General features: G+C 40.7%; 1 protein-coding gene across 1 annotated transcript; it reads left to right on the top strand.

Moving 5' to 3' along the window:
* Nucleotides 1–12,868: 12,868 nt before the first annotated feature.
* LOC149845563 (uncharacterized) lies at nt 12,869–17,859 on the top strand. The gene is made up of 2 exons (XM_089997669.1): nt 12,869–14,725; nt 17,205–17,859. Exons 1-2 carry the CDS (start codon nt 13,112–13,114, stop codon nt 17,544–17,546), a joined length of 1,956 nt encoding a protein of 651 aa, XP_089853795.1. The 5' UTR covers nt 12,869–13,111; the 3' UTR covers nt 17,547–17,859.
* Nucleotides 17,860–18,534: the final 675 nt, after the last annotated feature.

The raw sequence follows: 18,534 nt of genomic DNA, 5'->3' as shown, positions 1-18,534 counted from the left end.
ATATTCATTTCACACTTGAAGTGTGAGCAGCTACCAATCACTCTATATATGTGAGAAATGCACCTTGATATGTGATAAATGGATTTTTCTGCCCTTTCAATATTTTTTTTGCAATTTCGACCCCATAATTGTGTTGGCCATGGTCGATTAACAAGGAATGCACACTTGGATCACATGTTTTCGATGAAAAAATGATATTTGGAGTCTTAAAAATTTATAAAGATTTTTAGACCATTGATTTTTTGAACCTTATAAAAACCCACCCATGCGTCAGAATCAAATATTTCAAGAGCTAATCCCTATAAAATCAATTTCATAAATCACATATATATGGTCAGAATTTAAAAATAAGATGAACCCCCCTCAAAAACTCATTTAACATGTATCATTTAGCACCTATCATTTCACACCTACCCATTACTCATATATATATATCACTTCTATGGCTTATTGTGAGCTTACCAGCAGTCACCGAGGATTTTAGGGTATTTTTAAAATCTAAACATGCAGCATGGTAGAGATTTGATAGAAGATGATACCTGAAACTTGTTTTTTAGATAAAAAAATATGATTTTTTAACTCTTGAATATTTATAAAAAATTTAGCCTATTTGAAAACTTATATGCATATTGGAATCAAGCAATCCAAAAGTCAACTCCTATAAAATCAAGTATGTAGATCACATCTATATAGTCTGATTTAAGAAAAACATGAAAACAACTTTAAAATGCCCGGTAAGCTGGTTGTAGGCTAAAAAAGTGGTAAACAACTTCCACCTACACCCCCCCTTCTCTCTCTCTCTCTCTCTATATATATATATATATATATATATATGAAAACCTATAAAATACAAAATCTTTTAAATAAAATATGATAATGGATCTTTTATTATTTTTTTTGAATTATAATCCCATAGATGTGTTCAACACAATTGATTTATTAGAAATTGACACTTTGATCATGCATTTTTTATGAAAAAATGGTATTTAGAGCCTCAAAAATTTATGAAAAATATAGTTATTGATTTTTGAAACCTTATACAAACCTGTTCAAGAAATTATTCCTATAGAAAGAAGAATATAGATCACATCTGTATGGTCAGAATTTCAACAAAATATCAAAAATTCATGAAAATCCAATTACATCTAGAGAGTTGGATGTGCAACCAAATTAAAACTCACCTTGTGTTGAGAAACAGTTGAAAAAGGACCTATGCAAGTTGCAAATACTACTTTTTAACTTAACCAAACATGTATGTTACATCAAGAGAGTTGGATGTGCAACCAAATTAAAACACACCTTGCGATAAGAAACAATAAAAAAGGACCTTGGCCCAAGTTTTATGGAAAACACACTATTTTTCTTGCTCAATCATTTTGTGTTGTGAAACAAAAATCTTTCGGTCATTGTTTGTTTGTAAGTGGGACATAAGGGCAATGAAACAAGAATTTTATGTTCATGTTTGTTAGCGATAAAAACTTCTTATTAATCAAATCTTTTTGGTTCTTCCAGACAGTGAGTTCCTGTGAGTTTTTCATCGCAAGAATATCTGATATCGGTTTCGAGAAGAGGACCATGTATGGTTGTTGGTTGCAACTTGCTTATGAAAACTTAAGATAAATGTGGCGTGTGTAAATTTCAGGGTTTAAGGTTTATTCCAGTTAGAGGTGTCAACGGGTTAGGTTTACCTAGACCCAACCCAGATCAAACCCTATAGGGTCTGGGTATGGTGACAAATAAGAAGACCCGATTAAGAACACAGTCTGGACTCGAAGGTCTGAATAATACAAGAATTTTGGTATAATTTGTGAAATTTTATATCGGACCTGAGCCCGACCTAAGTTTTGATTAAGACCCTCAATTTTTTAATATAAAAATGATAAAAAAATATTTTACTTGTTATGTATGGGTTTGGTTCATGTACTTCTTATTTGGTATGGGTATGGTTTCTCTTATAGTCGACCCGATTAGATCTGGATCTAGACCCGATACCACACCTAAAAATCTAGTCCAAGTTTGGTTGCACATGAGTTCGAACCAAACTTGACCCATTGTCACCCCTAATTTCGGTATGGATTAGAGTGTTTGGTCTTCCACCCGCTCATTGGTGCAATGATGTCTTTTGTTTAATAGCGGATGAGTTGGAGTGAAAGTTGATTGTTATTGATAAAAGAATTTGCCCAAGTTCGCTTACAATTTTCAAGGATTTTCATACAAGTTTAATTTAATTTAGAGATCTCTGATTTGATCCTTATTGTCTTGAGCAGGTTCTATAAGGGAGACCTTCACATTAAAGCTGAATCAAGCACACATATTTGTGAGGTGTGTAAGGAAAGATCGCATGTCGTTGTAAATTACCCTTGTAAGAATCTAACATCTAATGTGTCTGGTCATGGCAAAAGGTGTCAGCAACAACGCAAAGCCAAAAAAAGTATGAGTCCCGAAAATCTCATTTGAAAATCATAATTCTTTTGAAGAGAATACGAAAGAGGAAGAAATTGTTGCTCCCCCACAACAACCAATTAAGGATTTAGTTGCACTTGATGATGCTTCACATCTTAAGAGATACATTTATTTTGCTCTTCAGATTGATGATTGTTTTGTTCGAAGAAAGAAGTTGATCCTTGCCTCTCTGCCCAGGACATCGATAGCTCAACTCTTCTTCTCTTTATGCATGTACACCACACTAAAAAAGCAAATCATTGAAGACACTTTTTTTTTATTTTGACCCAGCTTTTCTCCTTGTCATCTTAAGAAGCAACAAGTTCAAATAATGGCTAAGGTTTGTAGTATGGATCTTTTGCGTGATCTTGCTTCATTACCTTTAAACATGGTCTTCAAATTATGGGGACTCACCCTACATTTAAACAAATGCTTTGCGATGCCCAAATTAGTGTAACAAGCTTTTCTTTCATGCCCCCTATCAAGCTAGTGCTCAAGAGAGTTCAAAGTGTGCACAGACCAAAAATGATTGAAATTGAAATGTTAAATGTGAACTCGTTCCATGAGGAGGACCTTAAGATGTACTTCCATCATCATGTCATCCTTAGTGATATCTCTTGGTAGAATCTTTAATATAATTCTTTTTTCTTGTGAGTTAATTCATAAATTTATTTTTCTTAAAAAATAAAATTTAAAAATTAAAAGCTAGATGTTACAATGGGTTTGGAATCTACGAGGGTAGCAAACATTATCTTAAGATATTTATTTGATAGTTCTCACAAAAAATTAGGTCTATATTAATAAATTCAAGCGACGTCACTTTTTGAAGTTAGCGCGAGAATGTTAGTTTCTAAACTCTCAAAATAAGGAAAATAACATAGAATTTTTCTTCATAGAATCATCAAGCTGGGTTCAAATTGTTCCCTTGCGACTTACAGTGTACAGTTGCACTTAGAGTCTGTTTTGCTTTTGTTGAGTCTGATGTAAGCTGCCCGGTTCAGATGAATCAATACCCCGAAGGGGCAGCCCGTATACTTGAACTGTAATAGCCTGCGGGCAAAATTGTGAATGAAGTAAATGCGTTGAGCTTTCTTTTGTTCACCCTCGTTGTGATTGCTTCTTGTGATTGTAATTTCTCTCCCTCTATTCTCTCTTGCACTCTGATTACAAGCTTCCGCGACCGGCAAGCGAGCTGACGAGTAGGCTTGCAGCGGTAAGGAAGGACCGTCGCGCCGCGCTGGCCCATTGAAGGAAATAGGCCCGTGACAAGTGGTATCAGAGCCCGTTCTTGTGCTGGGGAAGGGTCTCCGGAGTCGGTGTCGACAGACACGCCGACATGCTGTGATTTGTGAGCAAGACATCGTGGCGCCTTATCAACACTTGCGCAACACCAAAGGCAAGGCAGTTGTCGAAGCTGAGGAGATGGGTTCACCTCGGGGCCAAGAAGAGTTGGCTGCAACTGTTAACAAGCTGGTGGAAGATGTGACTTCGCATGATGAAGCGATTTCACGCGCATGTGAATCATTCAATGGATTGAATGATGTGGTGGCAAGCCTGCAAGACCAGGTGAACTTACTAATGGGGCAGGTCACTTCATTGACGACTACAGTGACCGATCTTGAGTTGAGGAACCGTACGTTGCAGTGGACGGTGACCCTAAATGGCGGAAATGGTGAGAGACCATCAAGGATTGATGTACCTAGACCCGCAAAATTCAATGGTTCTCGTGACAGCAAGGCCATTGAGAACTTCTTGTTCCAAGTAGAAGACTACTTGGATATCCAGAATGTGACCCTCGAAGATCTGAGGATCAAGGTTGCAGCCGCCTTACTTGATGGGGATGCTATTGCTTGATGGAGGCGGAAGTGCAATGACATGGAGAGGGGTTAATGTGTGATAAACACCTTTGATAACTTCAAAGTAGAGTTGCGCAACTACTTCATGCCAAGAAATGCGTAGAGACAGGCTTACCGGATGGTTCGTGAGCTTAAACACACTGGTTCGTTGAAGACTATGTCAGAACGTTCCAGAAGCTTATGCTGGAGATATCTAACATGCCAGAAGACGACATGCTCAACTGGTTCATTGTGGGACTTCAACCATGGGCACAGTCTGAAGTGAAAAGGAGCAACCCCCGTATTTTGGAAGATGCATATGTGGCGGCAGAGCGCTTAGTTGACACTCAGCGCAAGCCTTTCACCCCATCAACCAAAGTTGGGAAGAAGCCTGACCACGGAGGCAAGAAGGATGAGCAGCGCAATGATAAAGATGAGGCGTCGACACGCCTTCAATCCGAAAAGAAACAGAACTTCACAAAACATAACAACAGCAACAAGGGTGCGGTTGTGACATGTTGGTTCTGCGGCGATAGACATATCGCCAGGCAGTGCCCAAAGCACCTTGTAAAGGACGACGAGCAAGCCAATGCTGCACGGAAAGAATGCAGCGATACTAAATGTAGTGACACTGAGATCATGCAACCAAGGATAGGGGCCATGCGATTGATTAACGCAGCTAGAAGTTGCACAACTAAGAACATGCAGGTCAGTAAGGAACTTATGTACGTAGAAGTCATTATGAATTGAAAGTCTACTTCAGCAATGGTAGACTCGGGGGCCACACACAACTTTGTCTCACGGGAAAAGGCAGAGCGGTTGGGCTTGAAAACTGGGCCAAAGCAGAGGACTATCAAAACAGTAAACTCTCAGGCCAAGCCCATCCTTGGTGAAGCAAGAGATGTGGCTACTCAAGTGTGGAGTTGGGTCGGCAAAGCCAACTTCTCAGTGGTGCCTCTAGACGATTTCAAGGTGATTCTGGGGTATGGAGTTTCTGCGAGGCCAGAATGTTATGATGCTGCCAAAGTTTAACACGTTGACGATCATGGGGTCAGACCTGTCACATACAGTGCAGTGCCTTACACAGAAAGGCAAGTCTTCCGTGTTATCGACAATGCAACTGAAGAAGGGTGTCAAGCATGGAGAGCAGACATTCTTAGTTGCATTGCGTGCAGATGAAGGAAAGGTAGAAGCAGCAGTGCCGCCGACCCTAGCCCCACTATTGGAAGAGTTTCGGGGGGTGATGCCCCCGGAATTGCCAAAGCGTCTTCCGCCAAGACGCGAGGTCGACCACAAGATTGAGTTGACCCCGGGAGCGAAGCCTCCTGCAATGGTTCCATACCATATGGGGCCAGCTGAGCTGAAGGAACTGCGCAGGCAGCTAGACGAGATGTTGGACGCAGACATTGTTTGTCCATCAAAAGCCCCATTTGGTGCCCCGGTCCTTTTCCAGATGAAACATGATGGCTCTAAACGGTTATGTGTGGATTATCGTGCCTTGAATAAGATCACGGTGAAGAACAAGTACCCATTGCCATTGATAGCGGACTTGTTCGATCAGCTAGGCAGTGCCCGTATCTTTTCCAAGCTAGATCTGCGATCGGGTTACTCGCAGGTGAGGATTGCCGAAGGTGATGAGCCAAAAACAACTTGCGTCACTCGCTATGGTGCTTACGAATTTCTAGTAATGCCATTCGGGTTGACAAATGCTCCAGCCACGTTCACGAATTTAATGAACCAGATCTTCTACCCTTACTTAGACAAGTTTGTGGTAGTCTACCTGGATGATATCGTGATCTACAGCAGCAACATGGAGGAACATGTCGAGCACTTGCGAACAGTGTTTCAGGTGCTGAAGGAGAATGACCTCTGTGTCAAACGAGAGAAGTGTCTCTTCGGGCAGGAGGAGATCAGCTTCCTTGGTCACGTTGTGGGGCGTGGTGTACTGCGTATGGATGGGCAGAAGATAAGGGCCATCCAGAAATGGGTTTCGCCAAGCAAAGTGCCAGAATTGCGGTCATTCCTTGGTTTGGCAAGCTATTATCGGCGTTTCATCAAAGGTTATTTCCTCATTGCTGCGCCTTTCACAGATTTGTTAAAGAAGAATCGGGTATAGCTCTGGACATGAGCGTGCCAAGATGCCTTCGATGGCTTGAAGAAAACCTTAGTGAGGGAGCCAGTGTTGCGACTGCCTGATCATTCGAGACCCTTTGAAGTCCACACTGATGCCTCAGACTTTGCCATTGGCGGAGTTATTATGCAAGATGGTCATCCGATCGCATATGAGAGTCGCAAGCTGAAGGATGCAGAGAGGCGTTACACAGTGCACAAACGTGAGATGACCGCCATTGTGTATTGCCTCAGGACCTGGCGGCACTACCTTTTGGGTGCCGAGTTCGTCGTCAAGACGAACAAAGTGGCCACGAGCTATTTTCAGACACAAAAGAAGTTGACGCCTAAACAAGCTCGATGACAGATGTTTTTGGCTGGGTTCGACTTTGCCTTGGAGTACAAGGTTGGAAAGACAATGTTGTGGCGGATGCCCTGAGCCGTAGGGCTGAACTGGCAGCTGCGCGCGCGGAGTCTTCTGAAGTGCATTTGGAGGGTGCATTGTTGAGCCGCATCCGCGAGGGTGCGCAGCAGGATCCGACCGCACAACACCTTGTTTATCTAGCGCAGACAGGGAAGACTCGACGATTTTGGCTACAGGATGACCTCCTCGTAACAAAAGGGGGACGCATATTTGTACCACGGTGGGGAAGCCTTCGCCGAGAGCTACTCAAGGAGTGCCATGATACACTATGGGTCGACCATCCTGGTCAGGAGCGGACCTTAGCACTCCTTGAGCGCGGCTACTATTGGCCGCAGATGAGAGACGACATTGAGAGGTATGTGCGAACATGCCTCATTTGCCAGCATGATAAGGGGACAAACCAGAAGGCTACCGGTCTCCTTGAGCCTCTACCAATTTTTGAACGTCCTTGGGATAGCATCTCCATGGACTTTATTGTTAGTCTGCCGAAGGTAGAGGGCCTCGGTTCTATTTTTGGTTGTGGTGGATCGTTTCTCAAAGTATGCCACCTTCATCCCAGCTTCCAAGGAGTGCCCTGCAGAGTTGTTCGTAAAGCATGTGGTGAAACACTGGGGCATACCAAAGAGCATTGTGAGTGATCGCGATGCCCGCTTCACAGGCAAGTTCTGGCGTGAAGTATTTCGGCTACTTGGCTCTGAGTTGCTGTTTTTAACAAGCTTCCATCCGCAGACAGATGGGCAGACAGAGCTTATCAACGGGATACTGGAGCAGTACCTTAGACACTTTGTTAGTGCCAATCAGAAAAATTGGGTGAAGCTCCTTGATGTGGCACAATTTTGTTATAATCTGCAGAAGAGCGAGTCTTCAGATCACAATCCGTTCGAGATAGCCACTGACCCCACACACTCTTGCCACACAAGAAAAGGGAAGGCCATCATTCACATATCAGTTTGTTCGCGACTGGCACAAGCAAAATGAGTTGGCGAAGGCATTCTTACACAAAGCGGCAAAGAGAATGAAGAAGTGGGCGGACAAACATCGTCGGCCCGCAGGGTTCCAAGTTGGGGACCAAGTGTTGGTGAAGTTATATCCTGGTCGCACAGGCATCTTCCGCGGGCGGCACCACAGACTACTCAGAAAGTATGAGGGACCCTTCACCATCACAAAGAAGGTGGGCAAGCTGGCATACAAGCTGGAGTTGCCCCCAGACTTCAAGGTGCACTCGGTGTTCCACGTGTGCAACCTCAAGCAGTTCCATCCAGATGATGGAGACCCGGAACGCAGTGTGCCACAACGCGCTCCCATCATGCAGAGGGCCCCGACAGCACAACGGGCCGAGAAGCACCTCAGTCAGATCCTTCGCCACAAGGTCAACTACTTGGGACAAGCGAAGAAATACTTGGTGCAGTGGGAGGAAACAACAGAACCAACGTGGGAGCCTGCATTTCGAATGAACAGCCGCTACCCGGCTGAAGTCAGGGCTTACCACGAAACAGATAGCGTCGAGGGCGGCACATGATTTGAAGGGGGGAGCATGTTCCCTTGCGACTTACAGTGTACAGTTGCGCTTAGAGTCTGTTTTGCTTTTGTTGAGTCTGATGTAAGCTGCCCGGTTTAGGTGAATCAATACCCCGAAGGGCCAGCCCGTATACTTGAACTGTAATAGCCTGCGGGCAAAATTGTGAATGAAGTAAATGCGTTGAGCTTTCTTTTGTTCACCCTCGTTGTGATTGCTTCTTGTGATTGCAATTTTTCTTCCTCTATTCTCTCTTGCTCTCTTGCACTCTGATTACAAGCTTCCGCGACCGGCAAGCGAGCTGACGAGTAGGCTTGCGGCGGTGAGGAAGGACCGTCGCGCCACGCTGGCCCATTGAAGGAAATAGGCCCGTGACACAAATAAACATAAAAAAAAACAAAAAGAATTCATAAGCTCCTAACATGTTTTCAACATAAAATTGGGTAATGGGCTATTAAATGATTTAATGTAGGTGGTACTAGTGCTAGTATAAATAGGAGTTGTCAATGGGTCTGGGTCGGGCATCCGATCCCTCAGCATGTACTCTAATCCACCCACATCACTAGCTGATGGATTCAGGTTTGAGTTCAAACTTTTTCGGGTCAAGAAAGTGAAATCCCAAAAGATCCATGTAATTTAAAGAGTTTATTTTCATTTAAAAATACATATAAAATAATCTGTCGAGTGGGGTCACATCAGATCCATGTCCACAGGGACATGCCATTTTGGCCGATACGGACACGAGACATATGATACTATTATATTTTAATTTTATTTAAATAAAAAATATTTTTAATGTTAAATATTAAAACCATTTTTTATTGATTAAAAATAAAAAACTGTCCTCGCATCCAATTTTTGACAAAAAAAAATGAATTTTAGAGTCGAATCCGAATCCCGCATCTTCGAGTTCACCAATCATTGTGACATAGCATCAGGATATCTGACTCACATCGTAACCCAAACACCACCCACATAATATTTGGGTTGACCCAAATAATATTCGGATCCGAATTTTTATATCCATACCCAAGAATTCAGATTGGGGTTCGGTCGGGTGCCCACCATGCAAACCCAAGTCATTGACAGCCACCTTGAATGAAAACAAAGAGCAAAATGCAATTGTTTTTTTTTCTTCTTAATCCAACCCATTTACATCCCCCAAAAACACTATAAAAAATAATAAGGCTCTATTCTCGAGAGAAAATAGAAACATCAAATCACCTTAAGCGTCGTTGTTACATTTAGTTTAATTAAAAAAAAAAACGATTTGTTCAACAAAGTACAGACTATGACTACGGTTAGATTCTAGTTTTTCTCATCATTTTTTTTTTGTGGAGACGGGATCAGGTCAGAACCTGTTTTGATGGGTGTCGTTCATTTTGAGATGAACGGCATCCAAGGCATCTCTGACGGTCAGAAATGCTTTTAGAGCACCGTATTGCTACTTGTTTGGTCAGGCACCACCAAGTTAAAGCTGGCTGGGCAGTGGCACCAAAAGCATCATCTGTCTTACTGATGGCCGTACGTCCCTTTGACCAAACATAAAAAGACGCCAAGCGTGCATCTACTATTGGATTTAAGTTATAAGGGCCGGGATTTCCTTAACAGCGGTGGCTAATTAGTGGGGGTCCTACCGTTGCACTCCAAATGTCCCCCGTTGTGAGCTTTGGCATACTCTCTCTCTCTCTCTCAATATATATATATAAAGTGGTAGTTGCTTATATAAGGCTTTGGAAAGATCTTTTCTATTTTTTCTAAAATTCAACCATATGACATGCTTGATTTTATAGGAATCTACTCTTGGATTGTAATATTTCTATAAGCAGTTAGATTTTATAGAATTTTAAAATCAACTGTTTATAATAAAAAAAATCAAAAAATCAAAAAATCATCTTTTTGTCAAAAAACAAAAAACCATGATTCAAGTGTCATTCGCTGAACACATCTACAGGGTTAGAATTGCGAAAAACAATCCAAAAAACACTAGTTTTATCATGGCAGGCTGGCGGTAGGCTTAAAATGTGGCAGGCAGCGGCTACCACTTTTTCATACAGACACACACACATATATATATATATATATATATATATATATATATATATATATATATATATATATACATACATACATACAGTGAATTTGCTAGGAATCAACCATTGGATAGTGTATTTTCAATGCAAAAATGTAATTTTTAAATGCTTGAATATTTATGAAGATTATGAGCCATTGATTTTAAAGCCTTAAAAAAATCTGGCTTATGCATCAAAATTGGACAATTCAAGAGCGGGTTCTTATAAAACCAAGCATGAAGATCACGTGTACGGTTATATTCAAGAGAAAAGAACAAAAAATACATGAAAATCATGGTTCCCACATTAGTTCTCATATTCTAGTGATTCTCATATATATATATATATATATATATATATATATATATATATATATATATATATCAAGTGGTAACAACAAGAAGGTATTTTTGGTGCACTTAATTATAATTTACTCATAAAAACATTTGTGAGCTTTACCTTATCAATCTGACGACAACTCTTAAAAATGCAACCCTTCCCATTCATGACATTTTTAGTGCACTATGGACATTGAAGCTCTTATAAAAATGCTTACACAGTGCAAGCAGATAATCCAAAACATGTTTCTATTAAATAAATAATATAGACATTCTACATAGATTTTTTTTTTATAACCCGAAAAAACCACACCCAACATACAGACTTGGTCACTTTAACTCAACTTGCCATACCTACAATCGTTGTGCAGGCGGTGTAACAAGAGGAGCCCCTCCCCCCACAATGGTGGCCGTAAGGCATGTTGGAACAGGGCCCTTGATATAAGCTTTGTTTTATTATCATCATGTTAGGTTAGTGATGTAAATTGAGAGGGCTAGATTTACGAAAAATCTAGTAACTATGATTATATCTAAGAAAACCTTAGTATAAGAGACAACTAAAAAATACAAGAATTTAACGTAAAGCAAAAAACACTGAAAGAAATTGCAGAGAAAACAATAAATAATTAAAAATAACAATTTCAATAATTTTAGAAACTCTCAACTGTGAACATCAGAAACCCTATAACGAGCATTTATAGGAAAACACGATAAACCCTAGGTTTATTTTGGATATGACATAGATCCATTACATAAAAGAATCCAAATATAAGTAAAAAATTCAAATAAAAACTCTAAACTAAATTAGATTCAAATGAATCTTTATGAACCGGAGTCTTTGGGTCCTTACATCATTGTTCTCGGGTTAGAGAAAGACTTGTCCTCAAGTCTCTATCTCAATTTATTGCTTGAAAAAACCCGATCAAGGTTTGGTATTGGATAAGCCTGTCTGCTTTTGGTCACCTCATTGAGAATGCAAATGGGTCAGATCTAGGATGGAGGTTTTTGCAATTTTTTTACTGTTCAGAATCGGACTCTCTCTGTCTCTCATGTATTTATCTGTTCCGAATCCAATCCGTTTGCATATCTGCACCGTCCCCAAACGCGTGAAACTCCATGGTCCTCTAGCTTCTCTCTTTCTTGATGCAAAAATACAGGCGTCCTACACCTACGGAAATCTAGGGGTCTCTTATCAATGCAATATCGAAAAACAGCAAAGCTTGGAGCCTAACAAAGAGGCTAGCACGAGACAATGCATAAAGAGACAAGCGAATGGTAAGAAGGAAGAAAATCGCGTCGCATCTTTGACTGCCCCGTGAAGAAGGGTCTTCCTTGGGGGCATCAAATCACCAGAACCAAATATTTTTGTATTCATATTCTATTCCAAACTTTTGCCAAGCTACCAAGCAGCAACGCCTTTTTCATTCGTTATTCGGTTCCCACATTTCATTCATTTTCATACTCTCCCGACAATAATTAACTATTTCTTCCCCGTCCTAATAAAGCGCAAAAGCAAAATAAAACAAAAAAGAACGCCAATTAAAAAAAGGAAAAGAGCACGAAATTTTGCATTCAATCCGATCTCTGTATGACTCATGAACCCATCACCATTCTTTTGATTATTTTATGAGCTTCTTGCCTTCTTCTTTATATGATGGTCACTCTTATCTTCTAGTTCAACCGTTTTACTTTCACCCCATTTACAAAATTTGAACATTACCACTGTATCCTTATCGAATGACCCAGATAAGGTAAGTTTCTCTCCTGCCATTTATGCTTTTGTGGCTTTTCTGATGCGATTGTTCCTTTCTGTGAGAGTGCATGAGTTTTTCTTGAGAATATTTTTGTGGGTTTCTTTTGTGGAAGTCTCTGGAGTATTGGGTGTTACTGTGGGATTTCTAGATACCCATTTCTTTTTTCTTGAATAGTCGATACCCATTTCTTTTTTCTTGAATAGTCGATACCCATTTATTTTTTCATCACCCTTTGTCTTTTCTCTTTTCTCTTTTCTCTTTTGGGTGGTTTCATAATTTCATTCCCTTTGGGTGATGGAGAAGTTGGGGTTGAGATCTAAGTTTTCTTGGTGTTGATATGTTGGATGGTTTGGATTTATATTGTTTGTATTGTTTTTAGAGGGTTGAGAGGTGACTTCTTGGAAGGAAATTGGTGGGTGGTAGGTTTTCAGGTTGAAATTTTCTTTAGGATATTGTGTGTGTTTTTGAGGGATGGGTTTCTTGCAGTGTGAAAGAAAGATTTGGAATTGGGGCAGTTGCTTTCCCTTTTGATGATGGAATTCAGGGGCTGGTTGTTCTGAAGAATAGATTTGTCATTGGGTTTGCTTCTGTGAATTGGGAGGAGGCCAACCTGTGGTAGCAATGGCCACCGTGCCGATTGATGTTTCTAAGTATGCCCACAGCCCCGTTCACAAGGCTGTGGCGACTCGCGGCTACGCAACACTCAGGCGCATCGTCGCCGCCCTTCCTCACCTTCGAGATCCCTCTGAGATCCGAACGGAGGCGGTGTCCATTTCCGAGGAGGAGAAAGCGGATGCTATCTCTGCTGTTCTTGATAGGAGGGATGTTCCTAATCGGGAGACTCCTCTTCACCTTGCTGTCAAGCTTGGTGATGCCGCCGCCGCCGAGATTCTGATGGCGGCGGGCGCCGATTGGAGCCTGCAGAACGATCAGGGTTGGAGCCCCCTCCAGGAGGCAATCTGTGCCCGGGAAGAAGCAATTTCTCGGATCATTGTTCGGCATTACCAGCCCCATGCTTGGGCAAAATGGTGTAGACGGCTGCCTAGGCTTGTAGGTACCATGAAGAGGATGAAAGATTTCTACATGGAAATCAATTTCAATTTCGAGAGCTCGGTGATTCCATTTATCTCTAGCATTGCCCCATCTGATACATACAAGATCTGGAAGAGAGGGTCCAACTTGCGGGCGGATATGACGCTGGCTGGTTTTGATGGTTTCAAGATTCAGCGGTCGGACCGAAGCATTATGTTTCTTGGTGATGGTTCAGAGGATGGTAAAGTTCCTCCTGGATCATTATGCATGATTTCACACAAGGACAAGGAAGTTATGAATGCATTGGATGGTGCTGGTTCTCGGGCTTCGGAGGCAGAGGTGGCACAAGAAGTCACTGCAATGTTGCAGACCAACATTTTCCGACCTGGAATTGATGTCACTCAGGCAGTCCTGTTGCCGCAGTTAACATGGAGGAGGCAGGAGAGGACAGAGATGGTAGGCCCTTGGAAGGCCAAAGTGTATGATATGCACCATGTTGTCGTCTGTGTAAAGTCTAGGCGGGTACCAGGTGCAATGACGGATGAAGAGATTTTTTCTTCTTGTCATGAGAATGATACTGAGAGTGAAGATTATGAGGACCTGCTAACAGATGAGGAGAAACGGCAATTGGAAGTTGTCCTGAAAATGGAGTCTTCAGAGACCGCTGATGATGGTATGGTGGGTCACAGACATAGTTGCTATGAGCCCGGAGATATCTCTATTGAAGACATGCAGAACGGTACTAAAGTTGAGACTAAGCAGGAGAAGAGCGGATGGTTTGTTACCCGGGGAAAGCGTGGAGTAAAGAGTGAAGGGCAAAAGAAAATAATTTCCTCAAGAAGTTCTCTCTGTGTTGATGAGAAAGTGAGTGATCTCCTCGGGGAATCACCATCTAGGTGTCAAAGCAAATCTGGAAGGCACTCTGTGGAGGTTGTTCGAGGGGAGGATTTGCGAAGAGATCGGGATAAGGAAGCTAAAAAGGGGACCATGAGTTCTGAAAGTGTGAATCGCAAAAAGGATGGTAATCGTGAGAGTGAGTATAAGAAAGGGTTGAGACCTGTTCTCTGGCTCTCTCCTAATTTCCCTCTTCAGACTCAAGAGATCTTGCCACTTCTAGACATTTTGGCCAACAAGGTCAAGGCCATTCGTCGTTTGAGGGAGCTTTTTACGACAAAGCTTCCTTCAGGGTCTTTCCCAATCAAGGTATGTTTGTGCTTTAAGCATGAAAAATGATCAAAGGTATATTAATGTTATGTTCTGCTGTTGATTGTTTAGTTTATCTTGTTTCTATGGATATTGATGCGTATGGTCTTGTTTATGCAACTCTCTTGGCTTCTACAGGTGATAATGGCTCGTTTTATTTATAAACCTGTTATGAATGATGTTTTTCCTAACTGTAGGTTTGATTGATGTGTATGGAATCTGGTGGCTGTGGTCATGGATTCAGATTCCTTGGATGCCTGGTGCTAAATTGTGTGCTTTTTATGAATGCAATGTTGACATTGGCTACTTAAATCTAACATAGATAAGGGAGAAGGAATTCAATTAATGGATCTTTGGATTCAATGATGGAAGACTTGGTTTGTAATTTAAGCTTAGTTTGTTGGTTGAGATTTTGGAATTTTGTAGGTAGTAGCATTGATATTTTTCTAAAGGTTACAAGTTGAACTTTTGTGGTGGTTGAATTTTTGTAATAGCAACACTGAATCAGGATTCATATGTACAAATTGACACAATTTTAAGATCCTTCAGATGCGAACTTGGCTTTAGTTCAATGAGTAGAGAACAGAACAGAAGGCTAGTTATTTTTGGATTGAGTCAAGTTGTAATTAAAGTATGTGCATTAATTCTGTAAGACTAAAAAAGAAATCTCCACGTCACTATCTTAATAGGGAAAGACTGAAGGAAGTGCTGTGTGCCTTGCTTGCTTTGGTTGCCACTTGCCAGATAAGCCTCCCTAGGTATCAACCAAAGCTCTAGTAATATTTTTCCTGGGTACATGTGTAAGAATATCAATTCTTTGGCTGGTATCTATGTGCATCGGGAAACTTACCATTAGAGAGTTATGTAACACATTATCTTCTCCACAGTTATTTCTTCTTAAAGTTGATGTCTTGTACCAATCCCATTCCATTTTTATCCATCCTTGCATATGGTGCTTCAAGTTTGTACCTTTTCTAATCTGGTGCACGTCAGTTATTAATTCCTTTCTTGCATTATTAGTTTGATTCTGTTTAGCAAATTCCAATTTGTTGAGGCAATTTCTAAGCAAATATTTATTAAAGTATTAGACTGTCTCTCTGAGCCAATTTTCAAAAAGTGATGTGCAATTTTGCACTTAATTGGATAGCTGACTTGATTATTGTCAGCTTTTTGGTTGTTGCATTCTCTGTCTTTGGAGTCTGAGCATTACTTAGTTTATAACTCAAAATTTGCTCTTAAGTTGTTAATGGTCTGTCTTAGGCATTCAAACTTTTATCTTAGGCAGTCATGATCTTACTAGAGTTATAAGATGTGAGCTGCTGGTTAGCAGATCAATAGATTTCCATAGACATAGATCAAAGTTAATTTTGCTCCCAGATATCAGCTGTGCCTACATGCGTGAGTTATCTACATATATGCCAACAGTCTATAGAAAGAAAGCTTGTAGATGTTGGGTTTACAACACATTTCTGTTGCCCAAAGTGGCCAAGGCTTTTAACGAGTTCTTAAACACTTCAGGAAATTTTATTCAGTTAACACTTTGACAGATACCACCAGTGGGTATGGTACTGCCAGTCATATGCCATTGTGATACATGTTGGAATATGAGAGACCACAAGTCATCTGTTGTCTCCAACCATTGTGATACATGTTGAAATCCGTCCATTCATGTGCCAAAGGTTTCACAAAAATAAATAGTGGCCATGTGTTTAAAATTAAGTATTTTTTGTTGTTTTATGTTTATTTGTTTTGATTATTATATTATCACAAACATGCCTTCCCTAACTTTTTCCTACATATCTACTGGATCTTTGTTTGCTCTTTATGGGATGGATTGATGGTGGCGACTTTCCCCCTTGAAACCACCCTGGTTTTCAGTGTTCCTTCTAACTGTTTGAAATTCAAAGTTTCAGGAAATTTTCTGTGCTTTTGGTGGTTCCAAGGGTGCCCTTAACTTGTCCTTAATAGTAGGATGATTACTCCCTTTACTTCGAACTTACTGGGGAAGTTAACTTTTGCCATAGCTGGAATTATCTTAGTACAAGGCTTTTGGCATTTGATAAATGCAAGAAAGGATTTAACCTGTTGAGTATCAGTATCCTTTTTGGATTTTTTTTATTGCTAATGCCTTCATTAACACAAGCATCTTGGCATTCTTCTGTGTCCTGCTATGATTTCTTCCTCATGTCTCAAGTAGTAGATCATGACTATTTGGTTAATGGGTTTTGATCCTTGTTTGGATTCAATGGTTTTCATTTTCTGCTTCCAACAACCAAACTTTCTGCAAGCTGCTATTTAGGCTTAAGGTTCATATGACAGCCACTTTTTCTTTCGTTTTTCGATTGCTCTGGCTGCTTTAGTGACTTCTGATATATTCAATCTTGCACTATGACTTTCTTGGAGCAGGTTGTCCCTTATTTTTCAGCACACTCTGTGCCTTTAGTTATTGTTACTGAAATCTTCTGATAACCACTTTCAGGTTGCCATACCAGTTGTTCCCACAATTCGTGTGCTGGTGACTTTTACAAAATTTGAAGAGCTGCAACCTGCCGAGGAGTTCTGCACACCACTTTCAAGCCCTGGAAATTGTCGGAGCACAGGCAGGGAGAGTCCTGTGCATTCTTCAGGCTCTTGGTTTCAATGGATTAAAGTCCCTTATCGCCAAGGTCCTACTGTGCTCTCAGGACCTGGAAGCCGTGTTGAAGATATCCAAGACCCGTTTGCCATACCTTCGGATTACAAGTGGATTACTTTGAAAGAAAAGAAAAAGAAGATGCAAGAGAAGAACAAAACTAAGAAGGGAAGGAGTCAGAATTCTTAGGTATTTCACGAGACTAACATTGAGTCATTATGCCGTGTGTGCCGTGCCTTTGGTCGCTCGTCCGATTCCCATTAGGGAAATGAAGCCAAGGAATATAAATCAAGGATATACACTTTACTCTTTGACTGAAATCTCCATATAGGTACTGCAGTAGAGTTACGAGGCACAACTCGACCCACCTTGAGGGAATTACACACAAAATGTAGTTTGATCTTATGTCACTGTAAATTTCTGATATATTTGTAACCAATATGAAATGTTTCTATTTGTTTGCTTTTGATATTGATCAATATGCTAACATTCATTTGAGTAAGGTGATCATGTTGAACCATTTGTATTCTCTTGTGGTTTGAAAATAAACGCATGTTGTGGATAGGAGAAAAAAAAAAGGCTAACCAATCTTAACCACTCAGGTGTATTTGCTTCCTTTCTTTCAGGGCTTTACATAGCTGCATAAAAAGCAACAAACATGCATCGTACATGTATTGCAGGTGTTGGAGTAAAAAAGCCAAGAAGGCGGCAAAATTGGTTCATCCTAAATGAATTCCCGAGTTATGTGTGGTGTCTTAAGGTTGGTTATTGGCTGAAAAAAGGATAGCATTCTGAGCATCAGTCTGAACCAAGCAAAAGACTGTAAATTAGAACTGTTGTCTGTTCTCTCTTTATGTGATTGACTGGTGCAGACTGGAAATTGTTGAAGTGATTTGCTTTTGCATGTTGCAAGCCCATAATGATTTCTTAGTATTGAAGCAAATTAACATACTGGTACTTGATTTAATATTTTTACAGAAATGATGCAGTGAACTGCTGAAAGTAGCTGTTTCAGTCTCAAAACTTTATAATGATTAGAAATCCTCTGCACATGTACAGTAACAAACCTTTGGTTTTGAGATAAGTTTAAGTGGCTAGATTGTGGTTTGCGGTTGATGATTTTTTGACTGCAGAGTTCTCCGGAAAAGGTCGTGTGTGTTTTTTGTCGAACTGGAGC

The sequence above is a fragment of the Nuphar pumila genome, chromosome 2 (assembly GCF_984573655.1).
Source record: "Nuphar pumila chromosome 2, dmNupPumi1.hap1.1, whole genome shotgun sequence".
Classification (NCBI taxonomy): domain Eukaryota; kingdom Viridiplantae; phylum Streptophyta; class Magnoliopsida; order Nymphaeales; family Nymphaeaceae; genus Nuphar; species Nuphar pumila.
Note: the sequence above shows the minus strand (reverse complement) of the source record. Positions and strands in the feature narration are given on the sequence as shown.

What these genes read in the sequence shown, in the direction of transcription:
- LOC149845563 (XM_089997669.1), top strand. Translation starts at nt 13,112, where the DNA reads ATGGCCACCGTGCCGATTGATGTTTCTAAGTATGCCCACAGCCCCGTT. An exon ending in CAGGGTCTTTCCCAATCAAG is followed by an intron (nt 14,726 to 17,204) that starts GTATGTTTGTGC and finishes AACCACTTTCAG; the next exon opens with GTTGCCATACCAGTTGTTCC.